The 25,380-nt window shown below is 37.5% G+C and overlaps 1 protein-coding gene across 1 annotated transcript in view; it reads left to right on the top strand.

Annotated features, from left to right (window-relative positions):
• LOC126161731 (transmembrane protein KIAA1109) overlaps positions 1–25,380 on the top strand; it is a 493,460-nt gene that overhangs the window by 321,456 nt on the left and 146,624 nt on the right. Inside the window, exons 52-54 of the mRNA XM_049917765.1 lie at positions 10,549–10,715; positions 24,280–24,511; positions 24,962–25,145. Of these exons, the coding sequence (XP_049773722.1) occupies positions 10,549–10,715; positions 24,280–24,511; positions 24,962–25,145 (583 nt within the window). The remainder of the gene's footprint in view (positions 1–10,548; positions 10,716–24,279; positions 24,512–24,961; positions 25,146–25,380) is intronic.

Here is a 25,380-nt window from a genome sequence, read left to right as displayed (position 1 = left end):
TGAGGACAGGCAAAAGTTAGTAGAGATTCGTGCTGCTGTAAAAAGAGCGATGTGCGAAGCATACAACCACTACCATCATCATACCTTAGCAAAAGACCTTGCTGAAAACCCAAGGATAATCTGACCTTACATAAAATCGGTAAGCGGGTCGAAGGCTTCCATCCAGTCACTCACCTATCAGTCTGGCCTGGCAACGGAAGACAGCAATACAAAAGCTGAAATTTTAAATTTAGCATTTGAGAAATCTTTCATGCAGGAGGATCGTACAAACATACCGCCGTTTGAGTCCTGTACAGATTCCCGTATGGAGGACAAAGTGATAGACATCCCTGGGGTTGTGAAGCAGCTGAATGGGTTGAAAATAAATAAATCGCCAGGTCCTGATGGGATTCCAGTTAGGTTTTACAGAGAGTACTCTACTGCATTGGCTCCTTACTTAGCTTGCATTTATCGTGAATCTCTTGCCCAACGTAAAGTCCCGAGCGACTGGAAAAAAGCGCAGGTGACGCTTGTATATAAGAAGGGTAGAAGGACAGATCCTCAAAATTACAGACCAATATCCTTAACATCGGTTTGTTGCCGGATTCTCGAACATATTCTCAGTTCAAATATAATGAATTTCCTTGAGACAGAGAAGTTGCTGTCCATGCATCAGCACGGCTTTAGAAAGCATCGCTCCTGCGAAATGCAACTTGAACCTTTTTTCACGATATCTTGCGAACCATGGATGAAGGGTAGCAGATGGATGCCATATTCCTTGACTTCCGGAAAGTGTTTGACTCGGTGCCCCACTGAGACTCCTAACTGAGGTATGAGCATATGGGATTGGTTCCCAAATATGTGAGTGGCTTGAAGACTTCTTAAGTAATAGAACCCAGTACGTTCTCCTTGATGGTGAGTATTCATCGGAGATGAGGATATCATCTGGAGTGCCCCAGGGAAGTGTGGTAGGTCCGCTGTTGTTTTCTGTCTACATAAATGATCTTTTAGGATAGGGTGGATAGCAATGTGTGGCTGTTTGCTGATGATGCTGTGGTGTATGGGAGTGACTGTAGGAGGATACAAGGTGACTTGGACCGGATTTGTGATTGGTGTAAAGAATGGCAGCTAACCCTAAATATAGATAGATGTAAATTAATTCAGATGAATAGGAAAAAGAATCCCGTAATGTTTGAATACTCCATTAGTAGTGTAGCGCTTGACACAGTCACGTTGATTAAATATTTGGACGTAACATTGCAGAGCGATATGAAGTGGGACAAGCATGTAATGGCAGTTGTGGGGAAGGCGGATAGTCGTCTTCGGTTCATTGGTAGAATTTTGGGAAGGTGTGGTTCATCTGTAAAGGAGACCACTTATAAAACACTAATACGACCTATTCTTGAGTACCGCTCAAGCATTTGGAATCCCTATCAGATCGGATTGAGGGAGGACATAGAAGCAATTCAGAGGCGGGCTGCTAGATTTGTTACTGGTAGGTTTGTTCATCATGCGAGTGTTACGGAAATTCTTCAGGAACTCGTGTGGGAATCTCTGGAGGAAAGGAGGCGTTCTTTTCGTGAATCGCTACTGAGGAAATTTAGAGAACCAGCATTTGAGGCTGACTGCTGGACAATTTTACTGCCGCCATCTTATATTTCGCGGAAAGACCACAAAGATAAGATAAGAGAGATTAGGGCTCTTACAGAGGCATATAGGCAACATTTTTCCATCATTCTGTTTTGGAGTGGGACAGGGAGAGAAGATGCTAGTTGTGGTACCAGGTACCCTCCGCCAAGCACCGTACGGTGGATTGTGGAATATGTATGTAGATGGAGATGATAAAAAGATGAAGTGGTTTTTGTGCCATTTAAATTTACGATGACCAGTTTTTGATTATACACAACCACATTCATCTAGATTTCCTTCCAATCAGCTATTGTTTCTACTAGTGTGATTTCAGTGTCTCAGAACAAAATGATTATATAAAGCAGAAAAAGTAATAAGTGCTTGAGTGAAAGTCAGAACCTATAAGTGAGCAGTCATTAACTTGGGTTTTGGTTTAAATACCAAAGTACATTACTGGGTGTGGTTCTATTGATGGCTCTTCTGACCTTTAATCTGATTGCCAAGGCAGTTATGGAGATGGAAAATTTAACTTAACCTCAAACCACAGTACAATTTCTGATTTTCAGCTTAGACAAATTGTTACTCGATGTGGCAGTCACTTAAATGCTGGTATGTATTCTTAACAAACTGGGCATGAAAGACCTGAATTTTTGTGATCATAGCTTAAGATTCCCCACTTACAAATCCTAAGAAGTTAATCTGATCCTACATAAGATGCGATAAGAAACTGAATGTCTGAGCGCATATAGTACATGGCAAGCAATGAAAAAAGTTGAGCTTTTTGTTTTCTTTTGTGCTGTGCTTTCTGTAGTAACCTAATCATCATTTATGCTGAAAAGTGCGCTTCAAACTTTCCTTTTTCTTCCCCTTTTTTCTGCAGTAAATCTATTGAATCCTTCTATTCACTGTCAAATATTGTACATTAATAGCAAGAAGAAATTCATTGTCACTTTCATTTTTGCTGTTTTCTATACATTTGTTATGAAATTTTGTTTTTGCGGATGTCTGATGCATGAGCTTCTATGAGAGAGAAACCAGACAGCTCATATTACTATGAAACTACACTGAAGTGGCAGAAGTCATGGGATAGCACATGGATTTGTACAGATGGTGATAGGATCACATACACAAGATATAAAAGGGCAGTGGATTGGCTTAGCTATCATTTGTACTCACATAATTCATAAGAAAAGGTTTACAAAGTAATTAAGGCTACACGACAGGAATTAACAGACCTTGAACATGGAATGGTAGTTGGAGCTAGACGCATGGACATTCCATTTCGCAAAGTGTTAGGAAATTTAGTATTCTGAGATCCTCAGTGTCAAGACTATGCCGAGAATACTAAATTTCGGGCATTACTTCTCACCATGGACAACACAGTGACCAGCAACCTTCACTTAACGATTGAGGGAACTAGTGTTTGCTTAGTGTAGTCAGTGCTAACAGACAAGCAACACTGCATGAAATATTCACAGAAATCAATGTGGGATGTATGACGAACTTATCCATTAGGACAGTGTGGTGAAATTTGGATTTAATGGACTGTGGCAACAGACAACCAATGCAAGTGCCTTTGCTAACAGCACATCATTGACTACAGCACCTCTCCTGAGCTTGTGACAATATTGCTTGGACGCTAGATGACTGGAAAACTGTAGCCTGGGCAGGAAGTCATGGGCTCAAATTGTCAACAAGGCACTGTGCAAGGTGATAGTGGCTTCATAATGGTGTGGGCTGTGTTTACATGGAATGGACTTGGTCCTGTGGTCCAACTGAACCTGTTGGAGACTGTTTGTAGCCATTCATGGGCTTCATGTTCCCAAACAACAGCAGAATTTTTATGGATGACAGTGCCCATGTAACCAGGCCACAGTTGTTCATGATTGATTTCAAGAACATTGTGGACAATTTGAGCGAATGGATTGGCTACCCAAATTGTCCAACATGAATCCCATCGAGAGGTCAGTAGAGGTCGGTCTGTGCACAAAATCCTGCTCTGGTGACACTTCCACAATTATGGATGGCTTAAGAGGCAGCATGGCTCAGAATTTCTTCAAGAGACTTCCACCGACTTGTTGAGCCCAAGCCACATCAAATTGCTGCACTTTACATGGCAAAAGGAGGTCAGATACAAATTAGGAGGTATCCCATGGTGTTTCTCACCTCAATGTGTCTGTTGTGGTGTGTTTCATCAAAACTGATCTGCCTTAGAGCATTGTACAATGCACTTGTTCTTGCATTCCACCTAAAAATGGCGTGTATAATGTTGGGCAGAAAAGTAAGACATACTGCATAGGAGCTTGACCACTTTTGCATTCAGCCAAAGCACAAGGATACATTTGTAAATTGCTTATTAACTGCTATTAAGTCAGTTATGACAAAACTTATCACAGCAGAAGATTGCATTAATATGCCACACCAAGGAATTCCTTAGTAATGTAAGCACTCTTTTTCTTATTGCCGAGGTATGTTCTTGATAATGGAGAGCACATAAGATTTAACAATTGAAAAGTAATGAATTCTGTAGAGTGCACTCGCACACACAAGCTGCAAGATCGTGACATTCCATGGCCATATCTGATTAGCTGGTTGGCCCTACAACACTTAATATCATCTTGATAAAAAGTTGTTTCCTGATGTGCTCAGCTATTGTGATTGTTATGCATCTTTGTGATCATCTAAACACAAAATTGTTAGAATTTATTCTTATATCTGTAGAGTGCTCACTCTTTCATTTCTAACATTGTTATCTATTTTCGCCTTGGATGACCCCTTTATTTATAATCATTGATCATTGTTTCTTCCTTCATTGTTAGGGTCAGTTTTGTGCAATGTGTGTCTTCATAACTTGTTTTCACATAGATTCATGAGTGATTCCATTCTGTACATTGGCACCTTGTCAATAGTGTAAAAGGGTAATGTGAATGGGTGCCGAAATTCATTTCCATTTGATGCTTGCACCAGGTTCTGCATTTTTGGGGGAAATGTAATTGATATACTTTCATGCAAAAATTTTAAAAATTCAAAGAGAAATGTTGAATCTCTTCATTAGCGGTGGTCAAGAATTCTACATCAGCGCAAAGCTCTTGCCCACATGTCGATATCTGTTGTCCAACTGCACACTTCCTCCACCAACATGCCACACTGTCTGAGACTGCGAACCTGCAACGTTAAATGGCAATGTAGTCACACAAGGAAGAATGAATGTTTTGTATGTGGCTTGGTTTCATATTTCCCAGCAACATAGATTACAAAGAAAACAATTTTCACTATTAATTAATTATTTTTGGCTCACTGAAAACACAATAAAAATTTATACTTGCCTCAGATTATTGGCACACTGGCAGACACAAAGAGTTTCACAGATTTTCGCCATTTAGTTTGCCATGCAATCATGACTTACTAAATTTTGTAATTTTCAAAAGATTCATTCACACTCACATGTTAATCAAAAAGTTTATGTACATTTGAAGTTTCTTATGAAGACTTCGAAATTCTTCTCAAGGAAAACTTCGTAAACTCCTGGACTTTTTAAAATACAAGATTTTTCTCTTTTAAATGGGAATTACATTGCAGATCGGTCAGTTCCTTTAGCACATGTGCAGGGGCAGTTTCAACTGAAACAACAAACTGTCTCAAAAACAGCTCATAAAAAGATTGGCAGCATCCTGAAAATGTTTAAAAAAACTGATCCTGTAATTCTTTCAGTGCCCCAATGAATTCTCAAAATTCAGATTTTGTTTACTGCTAGAGAGCGGAGGGAAGTGCATGATTTTTTTCCCCCTCCTTTGTGTGTGTGTGTGTGTGTGTGTGTGTGTGTGTGTGTGTGTGTGTGTGTGTGTGTGAGATTGGGGGGGGGGGGATCTGTTCCTTCTACAATGCAACTTTCTTTTTAAATGAATTCACTTTCCCTATTAAATCAGTTGTACGTTGCTTGTCAGTGTGCAGTCGAGTCCACTAAAAAGACATGTCTGCGATCCCATTAGGATCTCCTAATTTTAGTTCCTACTTTCCTATTCCCTCCAGAAATTCAATAATAGTGCGTCTGAAATCGAAAAATCGTTCCAATCATGCCCCTCAACTTAACCATTGTACTTCACAATAATGTATGTTGTCTCCTCACTATTCATTCAGTTCCATCAAAAACTTGAAACTGATGGTGTAATAATGTGTGTGACTCCAGAGAATTTGCTGTTCATGCAACTAATCACATCACGTGCCCCAGGCCTGCAAATTTACCACAACGTTCTTATCGATATACAAAGCAATGAACCCTTTACAAATCATCTGTCGATCATTGTAATTTTTTACTCTTTCATCACCAACTAAATCATTATTCTTTGTACCTGGTGTTGAAATGCTGCGCTATTGCAAATTTGCTATATCTGTCATTAGGAGACAACATAATAGATACTGAGAATTCACATCTTTCTCTTCAAAAAATAACTGTGGTTCACTTTCATTTGTAAACGCTTTTGAGTCGCTAGAATGTCTCTTTTTGTGCAACCAGCTACTGGACCTTTGAGCTTTCTTTATACCAGGGGTAACTAGTGAAGATCAAACAGCGCTGTTATGACAGTTCTGCCGAACTGAAGAAAGTCATGCTGACCGAAGCATGCCGCACCAAATGCCAGAAGAAACAGTGTTACATTGCACTGCTAAATGAAATATCACACTGGACAAAGTGTACCAAGTAGTAACCACATGCATATGGCACATTGTGCATTCATAAAGTTTTGCATACGGTATCTGTCCTTGCTCTACATGATCATTTAATATAAAAAATGACACAAAAGAGGAGTTGTTAACCAAGAGAGATAGAATTGCTGTGATAAAGTTTTGGAATGGACTAATGGACTGCACATTCTATTTCCAGGGAATTTGAGCATATGCGTATCACTAAAGGTAAGAAAATGGCGTCCTAATTATTCTCACAAAATTGTCACTTACTGTTCATAATGACCCCATTAAACCTCTTTTCAAAACACTAACGTATTTAAAAGTTCTACAGAGTGCTGTTATAAGTTTCCAGAAAATAGTGACATAAAATATTACTAATATGAAATGAAACGACTGGTATTCACTTCGGGGGGACTAGCAAACCTAAAAAATCTGTCTAAGAAATGGTAGCTACTAGTGAATATAAAACCTAATGTAATTTTATCAGATGATTTTCCTATTTCTTTTTACAGAAAACTTACAATAGTATAAGTAAAGAAGCCACATGGCATTTAAAAGTAGTACTGCTCATTGCTTCTTATGAACATAGGATGTCTTTGTTCTTGTTTTTTATTTATGTTTCACACAGCATTGCAGTATTAGTTTACAGAAATTGTAGTAGTTTCTGATTACTTTACAGCCACTTTTCATAGCAGATTTAAAAGGTAACTGACTTCTCCCACAGTCTGTTACTGCTCAGTTAGGCATATGTATTTTTCAGGCTAAGTAGATAACCACTGTTGTTACATAAAAAAGTCATGTACTGGTAGTAATTTAAATACACTGACACTTGGGTTGTGTCATAATTTCATGTGCACTAATTAAGTCTTTTTAATAAGTAGTAATTGTCACATGTAAGTAGGTTTTGTTGTTAACCACACATTAGTGTAGTGTTAAAAATTGTGTGATTTTCATATCACTGTAATTTAAAAGGGGGCCAAAACATTTTTACAGTCTACAGATTGGTAACTATTCATATAACTGTGGTCTTTTTTTGTCACTTAATAATGGTATATGCCATGCGTTATACAGCTTTTGGGTCTAAAGTGTGTAAATTTTAGTTGTGTTAGTTGGCCCATTTCCAAATTATTTGTAACAATCCTGAAATGTTTGAGATGTGGTAGGGAAGTTAATTGTGGGATGGAATGCAACTGTTGTGATAGATAGCTTTGTGAGAAGGGGATATTGTGGCATATGAATCACAAGAAACAGAGGGAAAGGATAGATTGCTACTCACTATGGTGTAACAATGCATGCAGAACCCTAATTTGGGTGCGACGAATTGATATTGTGGTGAATGGCATGTCCCGATTGCGAGAATAGGTTGTTCTGTGCTACGAACATATATCTGTGTCTTACGGAACCAAAGATTTTGTTTTAAAGACTCTTTGTGAAGGAAATGGAGAGATCGGACCTGTGGGAGGAGGAGAGAGTGTGTATTGTTGTGAGACGCCATTATGGTATATAGTAAATATTGAAGTAGTATTTTGCACACAGTAAAATCCGATAGCTAACATCAAGTATTCAAGGTGTGTATATCTCCATACTGAAATTAGTTAATTATCACAGTAGAGATATTACAAGATGTAGATCACTCAGAGGCGAAGTTTGGAATGATAGTGTGAACCTGAATTTTCCATGCTCAGAATTCATCAAGAGATTATCTCCAAATTAATAAAATTAAACTTGCTAAATTGTTGGACCTATCATCAGACTCATCAAACAACATAGCACACAGCTGTGCCAAACGATCTGCGAAGCGAGTAAAGGTTTTAGAGATTTCAGGTGGAGCGGATAATGACGAGGAATTTCCGTGAGTCGCCACTGTGGAAAACATCTCTTGCTCTCCTGTGGTATTTAAAATGAAATATTTATATTTTCCAGGTTTTCAGGAGAGTAAAGATAAAATGAAATAAGGAATTAAGCTAAAGCAACTAAAACCAAAACTAAACCAATAATTAAAATATAAACACACACAAAGAATATTTATTTATAACAATAAATAAGTAAAGAATATTTTTAATTAACTGACCAATAATAATAATAATATATTTAATCACCATAAAGATGACATATTAAGTTGCAGATGAGCATGACTGTTAAGATTTAGCTTCCAGCCAAAGCCTTCTTCAGGAAAGAACCACACACACACACACACACACACACACACACACACATACACACACACACACAAGCAACCACATTTCATGCACACATGACTGCCATCTCTGGCAGCTCGGATCGGAATTTAGCTGTCACGCTAAAGGAAAGCAGCTATCTGGATTGGGGGGGGGGGGGGGGGGGGGTCAGAAAAATAGAGATGAGCAGAGAAGGAGAAAGACACTTGGGTGCATTGGCAGAAGGTGCACACAGTGAGGGTGAGGGTTACTATAGGTTGAACCTGGGATAATTTCAGGAGCAGAGAATGTTTTGTAAGTATATCTCCCATCTGCGCAGTTCAGAAAAGCTGGCGGTGGAAGGGGGGATACACATGGCCCAGGTTGTGTCAAGCATGTTATGTTGAGCTGCACGCTGTGCCACAGGGTAGTGGTGGACATTCATTTTGAGGGACAGCTGGTTGGTAGTCATACCAATGTAAAAAGCTGTCCATTGATTGTAGCAGAGCTGCTATGCCACATGGCTGCTTTAACAGGTGGCCAAGCCTCTGATAGGGGAGGATAAGCCTTTGAAAGGATTGGAATAGGAGGGTGGATTGGGCAGGTCTTGCACCTGTGTCTTCCACAGGGACAAGATCTCTGTGGCAAGTGGTTGGGTTTTGGAGTAGTGTAGGGATGGGCTAACTGAGGTGTTATGAAGGTTGATTGGGTGACAGAGAAGCACTTTAGGCAGGGTGGAAAGGATCATGGATAGGATGTCCCTCAATGAAGGATGTGGTTCATTTATTCAAGTTCGGGGTGGTGTTGGTTGATGAAGGGGGAATTTCTTTGTAGCTGGTTATTGGGGTGGTCAGAGGATTGGGAGTGTGTGGGGAAATGACAAAGGAGATGTTAATGGACTAAATCTGGTTGATTGTGCCTGTCAGTGAAAGCCCTAGTGAGACCTTTAGCATACTGGGCAAGGGAGCTCTTGTCAGTACGTCAGATATGCCATCCCGTGTGGCTAGGCTGTATGGAAGGATTTTTGGTGTGGAAGAGGTGACAGCTGTCAAAGTGCAGGTATTGTTGGTGGTTGGTGGATTTAATTTGGACGGAGTGGGGACGGAGCCATCAGAGAGGAGGAGGTCAGTGTCCAGGAAGGTGGCTCTCATGGGAGTATCACTGTAGTCATTGTGCAAGGCCACCAAGTATTTTAAGGGTGAACTCTGTTTGCAAGCTATCAATTAATTATAACTAAAATGTTGAGCTTGAAAGACTAAGCGATAAAAAGATTAAAGTAAATTTATTGCATGAAAAAATTAGAGTGTAAAAAATTAAAATCAGTAAACTACTGACTTGTTTATAAGAATTGCAGTGTGGTGAAACATTGTTGAATCAGAGTAAAATATTGTGTAAAGAATACATCCCATGCAGCTTACAAATAAAATACAAAACTTCTTGTTTGGGTAACTTAGCAGAAGAGTATAACCATTTTTCAAAGTATATTTTTTTTAATTATAAGATTAGTTTCTGATTGGGGCAGTGTGGAAGGTGAGAAAACAGAGAAAAAGCATTGTTTTGTGATTTGAGAAAACTTAAGTTCATAATTTATCGCAGCTCAAAAATCTGTCTATAGCAGTGGACAGGGAGAGGAACTACACCATCTACTAAGGGAAATGGAAATGCTCCACCAGATGTTGTATGATACCAAATGCAAACACCTGCAGTAGGATAAATACTTTAAATTACAATTCTTGAAACACAGAAGTACTAATACTTTATAGATTCACTTTCTGCTGTTAACTGGATTTCAGTTGGGTTGGATCCATTTGTATGTTAAAAATTATACAATAGTGGAAGAACACAACAGGTTATTTCAAACAGAATTTACAATAAATACTTACTGTAAAAGAATTTATATTACTTCCCATTCTTGATATGTATAACAGTGGAACACTGACAGTAATAGAGATCTTACTTCTTTATTTCTTCACTTTTCTTTAAAATTGTTGAGCCAGTAGCTCTTTTATTTACCCAATGTAATGACAATGTTACTTATTAATCATATGTTTCAGCTCTGTCCAATTCATATTATTTAGGAGAAAAAGATTTTTATTTCCAGGTTTTCAGTGCCAGCTGATGTATCAGAAGGATACAAAGGAAATAGAAAGTACGACTTACTGATGGAAGCAAGGGCCAATGAAGATGTAGAGAAAGGCCTTGTGAATGGTGGTTCTGAACACTTGGCAAGACTAACACCTGTACAGCAGGACAAAATGAGAGAACTGAGTATGTTCTTGCATATATAGTGAATGTTATTTTATGCCCTTCTCTTTTTGCACATAAAAAAGAAACTTGAAACCACACCTAAGAAAAAATACTTTAGTTTACATTTTATTGCTTGCTTGATTAAATAACTTCTGTGAAATATTAGAATGAATGTTATTATTTGCACATAAAATAGAAACTTAAACCATACACTCAAGAAAAAAATACATTAGTTTACTTTTCATTGCTTGATTGATTAAATAACTTATGTGAAATAATAGAATGAAAATTAGAATCCACATAAATGTGGAAGTCGTAGAAAAGTAATCTTTTGAAAGTTGAGCCTCGAAACAGGAAAAGCTATAAATACTCGATACGTATGAAAGTGTGTTGTACCTTCCTCCTCAAAAGAAATTGCTGATATTCTAGAGCTTAAGGTGTATGATTTTTTCAAAAGTAATTAGCTACTTTTAATGTGTGAGTGCTCACATTAAATCAAGCATCATATGATGATATCATCTTGCAAGGTAACAATTTTTTGTAATAGTGTCACTGTTCGTGACATATAAACCAACTGAAGTATGATCCATAACTTCTTAAGTGTTTTGCAGCATCGTGGGTACTTTAATTGCCCAGGTAGTGTTGGATATAGTGTCACCATTAAATTTCTGTTTACCTGATGATACCTATTCCTTTCTTTCATTACACAGCAGAAATTTTAGAACAATATTGTGATAAGGGAAGTTGCTACTCACCTTATAACGGAGATGCTGAGTCGCAGATAGGCACAACAAAAAGACTGTCACAAATATTCAGGCTTTCAGCCAGTAAGGCCTTCTTCATAATTAGACAACAAACACACACATACTCACTCATGCAAATGCAGCTCACACACACAAATTTTATGTTAGATATAATGCTGATTGATAGTTAATTGTGTAACATATGTATAGAATGGTTTATAATGTAGTAGGAAACAGTTCTGCTTAGACAGAAATAAAAGTATTTGTTGCAGCAACAAACAGGTCGTGAAGAGTTGAACTAATGTTAAAGAAGGTCAGTACTATCTTAACACTGAAAAGAACCACATAATGATGAAACAGGAATAACTGGAGCAATGTTGTGTATGTGCATGGTTCCAGAGTTTAGCGTTTCAGCAGTTACCAAATAAAAACTTCTCTCATGTCCAAAATTGTCTTGATATTCTTTGGTGGTAAATGTACAGTGTGTCAGTCTGTAAATACCCAATATTTGTTGCAAATAAGAGCTTATTGTATATAACTACATTCTTCTGCAAGCTTCAGTTTCGCCAAGTTATGCTTTGTAAAATTGCTTCTTAATTTTTGCTAAGGATCCATTAGCTGATCTCCAGTAAGGATTTAGTTGGATGTTTTCAAATATTGTATATTTTTAATGCGGACACAAATCGTCCTATTGCCACCAGTGATGAACCTGCTATTGCAAGCAGTTTGTACACTATGCAATACTACCTTCTGCAGTTATGTCTCCAGAAGTTTTCCATTTGTTAATAATTATGGAACATCAATATAGTGTATTTAAGTTTTTTAATTTTCAGTGCATTAAAGACACCATTATTTGGTGAGTAGTGTAGGATACATGTCAGTATATCAGCACTGTACAGTTACTGATTTAGCCTGAAATTAGAATTTTGAGAAAACTGGAGGATTACGTGTCAGTGCTGTGTCTATGAGTGCATTGAGAATTTTGCTTTCATAAACAGTTGTGTAAATAAGAGATTTGAAGCATATTAAAATGTTTCTTGCTTGTACAAATTTAAGCTGTGTGTATTTAAATAACTGGATTTGTCAGTGTTGGCTTTAAGTATAGTAAAACAACATCAAAAGTACATAGTTCAGCTCTCGCAAACAGATGTATTTCTAGGCTTCATTTTAATGTTAGAAATAATCATAGTCTTGTAATTTGACATTCCTTTATACCTGCTGGTTAGTTTAAGATGGGTGTTTTTAAAATTTTTGAACCTGATTAGTGAAGTGTAACAAGTGTGAATGTTGCCATACTTCAGAAGAAGAGGCCAGATCCTGAGGCCAACTGACTTCAGTGAGTTTCAGCATTCTGGTTGGGACCACTTGATAGTAACTCCTGTGAAAGAGTTAACGTCAATACACTTCGGTTTTCAAAATAAGCAATGTCAAAGGTAATGTAGTGGGATCGATTTTGGAACTGGTGGAATGGTTGGAAGGCTGTGAAAGTAATGAAATTTTGCTTATATGTGTTAGACACACAACCTAATAGTTCCTGGGAAATTAAAGAATTAGTAATTTTGATCAAGATGTACTTGAGGAGGGAAAGGCTTATAAACTGGGACTGTGGTCAAGTACTATAAAGCCTGAATTCAGATCACACTGGAGTTCATTCCCCACATCTTACCATCAAATTTAATTATTATGAAAAGGATAGCTGCTACTCACCATATAGCAGAGATGCTGAGTCACAGATAGACTCAACAGAAAGACTGTCACAAAATAAGCTTTCAGCTAAGGTCTGTGTCAAAGACTTGTATACTGCGACCATGGCCAAGTACTATAAAGCCTGAATTCAGATCATGCCTGAGTTTATTCCTCATGTCTCACGTATTTTGGCCAAAAGCTTATTATGTGACAGTCATTTTATTATGACTATATCTGACTGAAGATCTCGCTATATGGTGAGTAGTAACTATCATAATCTTGTTACGTTCCATCCTGGAGTTTTCATTGTTTGAAATTGAATTATTGTTATTTTTATTAGAACATATTCTGTAGAGAACAAGGAGGGGAGAATATATATATATGATTGCAATATTCCTAGTGTATCTTTATATATGATTGCAATAGAGCTGATGGACACACAGTCTTAATGAAATTGAGTTTCATTACTAAAAGCAGATAAGTTCACATTAAGTTTTAATACAAATTTAATAAAATAGAAAATAGTCTTGTGTTGCAGGGGGGGGGGGGGGGGTGCTTTGTCATGAAATGAAAATAAAATTTGTAACAGCATTCAGCTTCTTGCGAGTAAAAACTATTGCAAAAAATATCAACTGAATCTACCGGGAACAGGTACAAGCAGAGGACAAAAAGGTGAAATTTTTTTGTTAGCAAAATTTCTGTTTTTTTAGCCAGTAGAGCTCACTTTCTGCCAAAATTGGAGAAGAAAGCAGTGCCAGTTTGACGCTTAGTCAACCCAAGCTGCCACACGGACGCCAAGCTGAGAGGGATGCCAGAGTTGCCACAGCTGAAAGATTTTTATACAGGACATACCACAACTTGTAGGGGCCACTTGGGGTGCCAAGCTGAGAGGGGCTTCCCAAGAGCAATACTTATATATAGTGTGTGTTGTGTTGGCAGAAGAGCCAACACCATATTATGATTGGAGGCCGAAATGCACGCGTTTTAGCTCACGCAGGCTGGCGTGAGGAGGGAAGAACTATACTGACGTGAGGTCTGGAACATGACAAGGATGAGAATTCAGAAAGTGGACGTATTTAGTTTGATACTTAACTTTAATCCATTAATGATGAACGTCGCTCTTGATGGTACATGATTCACAATATTATCCATTCAGAACACATTCTTGAAGAATATGGCGCCTTGCTAGGTCATAGCAAATGACGTAGCTGAAGGTTATGCTAAACTGTCGTCTCTGCAAATGAGAGCGTATGTAGACAGTGAACCATCGCTAGCAAAGTCGGCTGTACAACTGGGGTGAGTACTAGGGAGTCTCCTAGACTAGACCTGCCATGTGGCGGCGCTCGGTCTGCAATCACTGACAGTGGTGACACGCAGGTCCGACGTATACTAACGGACTGTGGCCGACTTAAAGGCTACCACCTAGCAAGTGTGGTGTCCGGCGGTGACACCACAGTGTGTATCACAAGTAGTAGCAAACACTGACACAGGTGAAAGCGTACAAGGAGAAAGGGGAGAGAAGGGGCACCGAATCATAAGTCACTTGCGTGGAAAAATATTTTCAAACTACCCCTGGAAGAAAGACTCTTTTATAAGTATTGAGGAATATGAGATATAATAGAAAAAATCTGGGAAACTTACAGATAAATCAAGAGAGTAACAAAATAGGAAAAGACGAGCTCTGTCTCTAGTTAGCATTTCTGCTGCAGCTGTAGGTTCAGTGTACATGAAACAAGTTCTATGCTATCCTTACCCTGGTAACAAAAAACTTAAACATATGTGTAAAGATTTAGGCAATGATGACCTAATGCTTGTAGTTGGAGGAGCTGGAAACAGTTTTGCTTATTTAGTATGGAACATAAAATATAGTATTAGATGTGACCTGGACAAAATAGTGTTATCCATTGTACCCCTCAAGTGTGGGTTTTATTGAGGTCCTATGATGCCAAGACCAGCCCTGGATAACACTACTGTTAAGTGAGTAAATACGGAGCTGTGCAGCTTCTTTGCAATGGCTGTCAGACTTCATATCATTGTAGTTTCTTTGGTTCCTGCAGAGAGGTTCACTTCTTATGACTTACAATTGGATAAGTCATCAGATCTATTGGCAGGAAGTGTAAGTGGTCTGGGGTCTACCAGAACACGAATGCAAACCTCTGCACTTATTAGGCTCAGGTGAGACTAATGTCAGTCCAAAACTAGAATTCAGATGGACAGTATTACAGGAAATTAAACTGACAAAGACTCCCCAGTTCATCTCATAAGAGTAGAGGGAAATAGGAAATTGACTTGCTTCAACAGTATATTAGGGGAGTAAAAAGTAAACCAAGTATTTTGTTTGCAACAGCTTAGTCATTTGAAAAAAAAATTGGTCATTCTTTTGTCTCAATACCATATTTATGCAACCATAGAAAATCTTAAAAGTGCGTAGCTATAAATTAGCTATATATTCTTTTCAGGACGAAGAAGAAGCTGTTAAGTCATAAAATTAATGTAAATTTTTAAATATTTAATTATATCTAACAACAAAGATATGGGTGTGTGTGCCTGTCCTTTTTTCCCCCTAAGGTAAGTCTTTCCGCTCCCGGGATTGGAATGACTCCTTACCCTCTCCCTTAAAACCCACATCCTTTCGTCTTTCCCTCTCCTTCCCTCTTTCCTGATGAAGCAACCGTTGGTTGCGAAAGCTTGAATTTTGTGTGTATGTTTGTGTGTCTATTGACCTGCCAACGCTTTCGTTTGGTAAGTCACATCATCTTTGTTTTTAGATATATTTTTGCCACGTGGAATGTTTCCCTCTATTATATAAATATTTAATTATGTTTACATCAGGATATAGAACTATGTTAATGTTAGACATTGTAATAATTTAGACATTGTAATAATTGCTATTCTTACCGTGTTCTGAGTAATTGAGAAACATTACTGAAAAATTTGATCCCTTATTGTGCTGTCCATCATGCAGAAAGAAGGAAACATTGATTTGTGATGATTTTCATGTATATGTCTTAGGGGAATCTGACAGGAAAAATGAGCTAGAGATATTTAGTAGTATGCTAATACCTCAAAAAAAAAAAAAAAAAAGAAAAAAAAGGGGGGGGGGATGGGGGGCGGAAATATATTGTCAGATCATTATACTCAGCAAGACATATTACATAATTTAGATATACATAAACACTCTACAAAAACAATGAGTGTGTTTAATCACAAAACAAATGGAAAATTTTAGAGAAAGCTTAAAAATGTTGCTCTAAATACAACATATTTGTTAAGAAGCTTATAACCATTTTTCAAAGCAGTTTTCCCATAGACAAAAGTAATAATTGTGTGATACTAGGTTGTCTTTAAAAACCGTGGATCACTATCTTCAAAAAAACCTTGGATGACTACAAGTATTAAATCAGTGCATGATGAAAATGAAAATCTATAAAATAGCCAGAATTATGGATCCTGGAGTGCTTTCATAGTATAAAGTGGACTGTAACATTCTAAGAAAAGTACCCCGGCATACGTATACCTTGTCAGAAATGGACAATGGACAATGAAATCCAATCAGTACGAAATATTATTAAGAGAGGAACAGAGTGAAATAAAGCATAGATAATGACATTATTTTTATTAAAGAAAGTAGGAACATTATGAAAGATAGTTTCATTATGTTTGATAATTACTATTAAAAAATAGATGGAGACATTAGTTCAAGAACTTAAAAAACTATACAGAGGAAATGTGAAATGAAAATTTCTCATTCATTCTTATCTGAAATAAGAAAGATGTTAATAGTGTTATAATAAACCCAATTAGAGAGAAAGCAACACAAAAAATTGGTCATACATTTTTCAAATAATTATTGAATGGTTCTCTGAAAATTGACTTTCATAGAATTCTGAGAAAGCCCATTTCTTCTGGGCAGTGGCTTCAATTTCATAAACAAATTATTATTTAAATACTGGTAGCCTGTACAAAAGCATAGTTTTAATGTAGATGCATGAGTAGTACTGAAAAATATGTTAATTTATATGTTATTGTGAATATGGTTTATTTGTCTCATAATATATGTATGCTAAACATTTGATTTAGAGTACAGGAGACAAGTCAAAATATGGTTAATACAATTTCACTGATATAAAACTCATATATAATAACATGGCATTATATTTAAACATTAATGTAACTTTTTTAATGAAACGATACCTTTACATATTCACACAAAAATACAATTAATAAACTACATCCTGCTCAAATATTCAGTTCATCATTCATTCAGCAGAATAGCAGCATCTCTGAAGCAGAGTATAGCTTTCTTTTCAGTGAATCTAGATCCATTCTCAGAATGTTCTTCGCTTTTAGTTTTTTATAAGTTTTATAAATTTTCATTCCCATATCCTAGGGAGTCTGAGCATGTAAGTTTAAATGATGAGATGGAGCATAAAATTTTCTTTTTTCGTGTATTATAGGTGTGATCAAAGCGGTTCTCCCTGCATAGTTTTAAATTGGTATGCAGAAAAATGACAACATTATATTTGGGGGGGGGGGGGATTACTGCTAATAATTTCAGATTTTTAAATAATGAGCAACATGATTCATTCCTATATATATATATCCTGTAAACTGACTCATTCCATATAATTTTGTTAAAAAAATTGTTAAAATTAATTATGGAACATGTAAATAACTAATGACTCTTAAAAGTAATAGTTTTTAAGTATTTGATGGTATCTCCAATAAGACACTAAAATGGTGTGGTCATATAATATTTAATGTCCTTAGCTACAAGCTTAATTTTTTTCCATATACATTGAAATATGCCATTCCTAGCAACTCTATAGAAAATCCTTGATCAGTTAATACTAAAGGGTTGTCATCCACCTTTGCAATAATGGGACCGGTAGTCAATCACACTGGCCAAAGTGGCACAGTGGCAAGACACTAGGCTGGCATTTGGGAGGACAACAGTTCAAATCATCATCCAACCCTCCAGATGTAGGTTCCACAATTTCCATAAACTGTGTGATGTGAATTGCAGGATGATTCCCTTGAAAGGACATGTTTGATGTCCTTTCCCTATCAAAGTATGTGTTCTGTCGGTAGTGACCTCATTTGTGATACTTTAAGCCTCATTAAACCTTAATGCTCCTGTACTTTCTTTATCTATCTCAATTTGAATTTCAAAAGGTCTGTTCTGCCGAGACAGTTATTTCTACATTCTCTTAGCGTATAAAATTTTTAAGAGCTGAAATTTCAGTTTCGATCTATTGCAACTTATTTATGGCATTTAGTTGAATCATCCGTAATGCTTCAGCACATGCCTCATTTATTACTTTTTAAAGAAACAGGTTACTGAAAGTTGCACTGCGATGTTAAAGTAATACAAACAGGAATGCTACATTGTCATAGTGGGAAAAAATCACAATAGTTGTTCTGTAGGGTTAAAGTTCTTTACTGATTACACACAAATTCAGTAACTGTAAAGAACTGCACACTTTGGGCACACGGAAATATATGTAAGTTAACCTTTTTTTTTTTTTTTTTTTTTTTTTTTGAGTCATGATGCCCTATGGGATAATATTCTGGGGTAACTTCTCACATAGGCAGAAAATATTCATTGAACACAAGAAAGTAATTATCATCATGTGTTTGTGAATAGGAAATATATTCACATATCTTTTATAGAAGGAGAAATTAATTTGCACTTCTCCATAGGGAATATAACATTTATGTAGAATGGCATGAAGTACCCGGCTCTGAATTGCATAGTTTTTTTTTTGTTTTTTTTTTTCCAACCAAAAAGTGCTTGCCATCACAGGAACACTGTACAAATTTCTCATGTGACTATATATAATACATACTAAAATAATTTGCCCCACTGAAACTAGACATTTCCATAATTAAAATTATAGAATTGGAAAATAGAATGAGAAAACCAGACTTTGAGACAGTGAAGATAGGTGATAAATTACAGGAATGTAGTCAACCTTAATACCAAAAGAAATTATACATTTTGGTCCTATAGAATCAATCTTCATTATAAGACAAGCAGAGTGAAAGAGTACAGAAAGAAGATACCGTGCCCTGGTCTTTGAAACATTTTGAATCAATGGTTTGTCACCTTTCTCGTGATACCATTGGGCTCAGGTATATAGGGTGGTTGTAAACAAATAGTACAAATGCTGTGACGTGATTACTTGTGCTAAATACTATGTCAAACAGAAACGCACAAGGGTAGTAGCTACCTTTGACTATTGATGGTTCAAGTGATTTTAAGTGACAGCTTTCAAAAATTAAAGAGGAATTGTGTGAATAATTTTTTTTAGAAACATAATTGCCTTTGAAGATGTTACATACAACTGCCTGCACAACATGGCCATGATGTAAACATGAATGCATTGCAGTGTCACTGTCACTAACACTACCATTTCTTGCATACAGATTTTTACATTTTGTGACCTGCTTGCCTTACACAGTTGTTCATAGGTGACAGGTATTGTTTTGAACAAATAGGAAATGAGTCTTTGTTCATAGAACTGTTCTTTCAACTGTTCTTATAACTCCTGCAGCCTTTCTGCAGAGGTGTCGATTGTTGAGGGTGCCTTCTACTTCTATAAGCTGCTGTATGATGTAGTTTGTGTAATGTTTTCTATCTCATTTTACACAACAGTCAGGATCACCTTGTGTCACCCCCCCCCCCCCCCCCCTCCCATCATAATATTTAATATGCATGGCCTACAACTATGTTCATGATTTACAAAATGGAAAATGGATAGGTTAAAGTTAGATATAGTGGGAATTAGTGAAGTACGGTGGCAGGAGGAAAAAGATTTTTGGTCAGGCGAATACAGGGTTATTACAGATGATTGAAGCGATTTCACAGCTCTACAATAACTTTATTATTTGAGATATTTTCAAAATGCTTTGCACACACATACAAAAAACTCAAAAAGTTTTTTAGGCATTCACAAATGTTCGATATGTGCCCCTTTAGTGATTCGGCAGACATCAAGCCGATAATCAAGTCCCTCCCACACTCGGCGCAGCATGTCCACATCAATGAGTTCGAAAGCATCGTTGATGCGACCTCGCAGTTCTGGCAAGTTTCTTGGTAGAGGAGGTTTAAACACTGAATCTTTCACAAAACCCCACAGAAAGAAATCGCATGAGGTGAAGTCGGGAGAGCGTGGAGGCCATGACATGAATTGCTGATCATGATCTCCACCACGACCGATCCATCGGATTTCCAATCTCCTGTTTAAAAAATGCCGAACATCATGATGGAAGTGCGGTGGAGCACCATCCTGTTGAAAGATGAAGTCAGCGCTGTCGGTCTCCAGTTGTAGCATGAGCCAATTTTCCGCGGGCTACGCGTGAAACTTGCCCGCACGCGTTCAACCGTTTCTTCGCTCACTGCAGGCCGACCCGTTGATTTCCCCTTACAGAGGCATCCAGAAGCTTTAAACTGCGCATACCATCGCCGAATGGAGTTAGCAGTTGATGGATCTTTGTTGAACTTCGTCCTGAAGTGTCGTTGCACTGTTATGACTGACTGATGTGAATGCATTTCAAGCACGACATACGCTTTCTCGGCTCCTGTTGTTATTTTGTCTCACTGCGCTCTCGAGCGCTCTGACGGCAGAAACCTGATGTGCTGCTTCAGCCTAACAAAACTTTATGAGTTTTTCTACGTATCTGTAGTGTGTCGTGACCATATGTCAATGAATGGAGCTACAGTGAATTTATGAAATCGCTTCAATCATTTGTAATAGCCCTGTACAAAATCAAATAGGGCTAATGCAGGAGTAGGTTTAATAATGAATAAAAAAATAGGAGTACGGGTAAGCTACTACAAACAGCATAGTGAATGCATTATTGTGGCCAAGATAGACACGAAGCCCACACCTACTACAGTAGTGTAAGTTTATATGCCAACTAGCTCTGCAGATGATGAAGAAATTGAAGAAATGTATGATGAAATAAAAGAAATTATTCAGATAGTGAAGGGAGACGAAAATTTAATAGTCATGGGTGACTGGAATTCGGTAGTAGGAAAAAGGGAGAGAAGGAAACGTAGTAGGTGAATATGGATTGGGGGTAAGAAATGAAAGAGGAAGCCGACTGGTAGAATTTTGAACAGAGCACAACTTAATCATAGCTAACACTTGGTTCAAGAATCATAAAAGAAGGTTGTATACATGGAAGAAGCCTGGAGATATTGACAGGTTTCAGATAGGTTATATAAGGGCAAGACAGAGATTTAGGAACCAGGTTTTAAATTGTAAGACATTTCCAGGGGCAGATGTGGACTCTGACCACAATCTATTGGTTATGAACTGTAGATTAAAACTGAAGAAACTGCAAAAAGGTGGGAATTTAAGGAGATGGGACCTGGATAAACTGAAAGAACCAGAGATTGTACAGAGTTTCAGGGAGAGCATAAGGGAACTATTGACAGGAATGGGGGAAAGAAATACAGTAGAAGAAGAATGGGTAGCTTTGAGGCATGAAATAGTGAAGGCAGCAGAGGATCGAGTAGGTAAAAAGACGAGGGCTAGTAGAAATCCATGGGTAACAGAAGAGATACTGAATTTAATTGATCAAAGGCGAAAATACAAAAATGCAGTAAATGAAGCAGGCAAAAAGGAATACAAACGTCTCAAAAATGAGATCGACAGGAAGTGCAAAATGGCTAAGCAGGGATGGCTAGAGGACAAATGTAAGGATGTAGAGGCTTATCTCACTAGGGGTAAGATAGATACTGCCTATAGAAAAATTAGAGAGACCTTTGGAGAAAAGAGAACCACTTGTATGAATATCTAGAGCTCAGATGGAAAGCGAGTTCTAAGCAAAGAAGGGAAAGCAGAAAGGTGGAAGGAGTATATAGAGGGTCTATACAAGGGCGATGTATTTGAACACAATATTATTGAAATGGAAGAGGATGTAGATGAAGATGAAATGGGAGATATGATATTGCGTGAAGAGTTTGACAGAGCACTGAAAAACCTGAGTCGAAACAAGGCCCCGGGAGTAGACAACATACCATTAGAACTACTGACAGCCTTGGGAGAGCCAGTCCTGACAAAACTCTACCATCTGGTGAGCAAGATGTATGAGACAGGCGAAATACCCTCAGACTTCAAGAAGAATATAATGATTCCAATCCCAAAGAAAGCAGGCGTTGACAGATGTGAAAATTACTGAACTATCAGTTTAATAAGTCACGGCTGCAAAATACTAACGCGAATTCTTTACAGTTGAATGGAAAAACTACTAGAAGCCGACCTCGGGGGAGATCAGTTTGGATTCTGTAGAAATATTTGAACACGTGAGGCAATACTGACCCTACGACTTATCTTGGAAGCTAGATTAAGGAAAGGCAAACCTACATTTCTAGCATTTGTAGACTTAGAGAAAGCTTTTGACAATGTTGACTGGAATACTCTCTTTCAGATTTTGAAGGTGGCAGTGGTAAAATACAGGGAGCGAAAGGCTATTTACAATTTGTACAGAAACCAGATGGCAGTTATAAGAGTCAAGGGGCATGAAAGGGAAGCAGTGGTTGGGAAGGGATTGAGACAGGGTTGTACCCTCTCCCCGATGTTATTCAATCTCTATATTGAGCAAGCAGTGAAGGAAACAAAAGAAAAATTCGGCGTAGGTATTAAAATCCATGGAGAAGAGTTAAAAACCTTGAGGTTTGCCGATGACATTGTAATTCAGTCAGAGACAGCAAAGGACTTGGAAGAGCAGTTGAACAGAATGGATAGTGTCTTGAAAGGAGGATATAAGATGAACATCAACAAAAGCAAAACGAGGATAATGGAATGTAGCCGAATTAAGTCGGGAGATGCTGAGGGTATTAGATTAGGAAATGAGACACTTAAAGTAGTAAAGGAGTTTTGCTATTTGGGGAGCAAAATAACTGATGATGGTCTAAGTAGAGAGGATATAAAATGTAGACTGGCAATGGGAAGGAAACCGTTTCTGAAGAAGAGAAATTTGTTAACATCGAGTATAGATTTAAGTGTGAGGAAGTCATTTCTGAAAGTATTTGTATGGGGTGTAGCCATGTATGGATGTGAAACATGGACAATAAACAGTTTAGACAAGAAGAGCATAGAAGCTTTCGAAATGTGGTGCTACAGAAGAATGCTGAAGATTAGACGGGTAGATCACATAACTAATGAGGAAGTATTGAATAGGATTGGGGAGAAGAAAATTTTGTGGCACAACTTGACTAGAAGAAGGGATCGATTGGTAGGACATGTTCTGAGGCATCAAGGGATCACCAATTTAGCATTGGAGGGCAGCATGGAGGGTAAAAGTCGTAGAGGGAGACCAAGAGATGAATACACCAAGCAGATTCAGAAGGATGTAGGTTGCAGTAGGTACTGGGAGATGAAGAAGCTTGCACAGGACAGAGTAGCATGGAGAGGTGCATCAAACCAGTCTCAGGATTGAAGACCACAACAGCAACAAGAATTACAAAATGATAAACAAATTTCATCAAATTTCATCAGCTTGTACAGTTATATCCTTTTACAATATGCTGTATTTTCAAATCTAACTTGAGTCACAGAATTGCACTTCCATTTTATGTAGCCTGTCTGTTGACATGTCGACTGTTGAAGGTTTCTGCTACTCCATTACAAGGTGCTTAGTTTAGTTTTATTTTCATGTCCCATGAATGTGGAAAGTATCAGTAAGTTCACAGAGGTGCTTCATTTTCTCTGTGGAAAAAAAGCCTACAGGGTGTTCACTTCCTTAACTGGATTTCTATGTTATCTATCCCATTTTGCACAGAGTGTTTCCTTACAGCTTCTATACCTACAGTTTTGGACCAACTTTAAACAATTTTGTTATTCATATAATTTTTTTCACATTGTTTGTTTACCATAAAATAGTACTGGATATTTTGTATACATTTACTACAGCAATTGTGATCCTCATTTACATAATTAAAACTATACCACGAATAACCTATTTGATCAAACATTAGAAATCACTTGTGCAATTTGATCTTTTTTGAATACATAATCTCTCACTCTCCATCTCCTTTCCCTCTCTCCACTCCCGCCTTTCCTTCCATACTTTGGTGTGATTTCCTTGTTCATTGTGCTGTTAGTGTTTAACAGCTTTTTTTAATAACACACTCACACCTACAGATGTGGTGACTGGTGAAAGGACTCGCCTTGTAGTGTTTGGTGTGGCAAGGATTCACCGTACCCGCCTCCTTGCAACTCTGAGTGGACTGAAGTTAGAAGCAGAGATAACCAGTCTACATGCAAGCCTGACATGCCGTAAAAAGTCTCGTCCTGCAAGCTTTGAATGTTCTTTAACTGGGCACGTTGGTCGTACAATGATAGTATTGCTTGAAGGTGTTGCTCCAAGTCAGCAGTAAGTTCTCATAATATTTCTGTCAGTGATTCAAGCTGTGAAAAATGTAGTGACCATTCAAATGTTTATTATTTCTGAGTAGCCAGAATCTTTTAAAATCAAAATCATATGATCAATAATCCATGATTGATACATGAACTAAGTGAATTTGAAATGCACATGGAGAAATACATTCTAATAAACTTTGGTTTGATTCTTCCAAATCATTTGTATTATCAGAATAGTGAAATAAGACATAAGCATATCATCCTGCCTGTGTTCTCATTTGTAACATGAATTTTAATATTACACTCAAAAATCTTTAATGTTTTCACAAATTGTTGATCTGTCATAATATTACATCTTCCACTACAAAATCTCACATTCAACATCTGGTTAGGCATAAGTAGATGCTTGTCATCATATGTTTCAGATACCTGTCTCACTGTGAAATACCTTTCTTGCTTCTAGGACAGTGGTGAAAGTGACTGTAGGAAAGTCTCAGGCACTTTACTCAAGCATTTCTCGACGCTCAAAGGACAAAAATTCTGGTTTGCTTACAGTGGGGGCTGTAAATATTGACATCCCACAACATCCTGTAGCACTGCATGGAATGATGACTAGAGGAAGCAAGCAGCTTTCTTCTACATTACAGGTAACAAAAGGCTTTGTTTTTTAATAGTCAAGGTAAGGTGCCTAGGAGCAGTAATTTCCAATACTGAAAATGAGTAGTATTGATTGTTATTCTGTCCCTCTGGAGATTTTGTGCAAAGAGCTCAGTTGTTCTATTGGATTTCAAAATCGGTTGCTTTCAGATGGTTAAGATTCATATTTGCCTAAAATTTGTGTGTGTAACATGATCCCATTTCCTACATATTTCATTTTGACAG

This window comes from Schistocerca cancellata, chromosome 2, assembly GCF_023864275.1.
Source record: "Schistocerca cancellata isolate TAMUIC-IGC-003103 chromosome 2, iqSchCanc2.1, whole genome shotgun sequence".
Taxonomy (NCBI): domain Eukaryota; kingdom Metazoa; phylum Arthropoda; class Insecta; order Orthoptera; family Acrididae; genus Schistocerca; species Schistocerca cancellata.
This window is presented reverse-complemented; position numbering and strand designations above follow the sequence as displayed.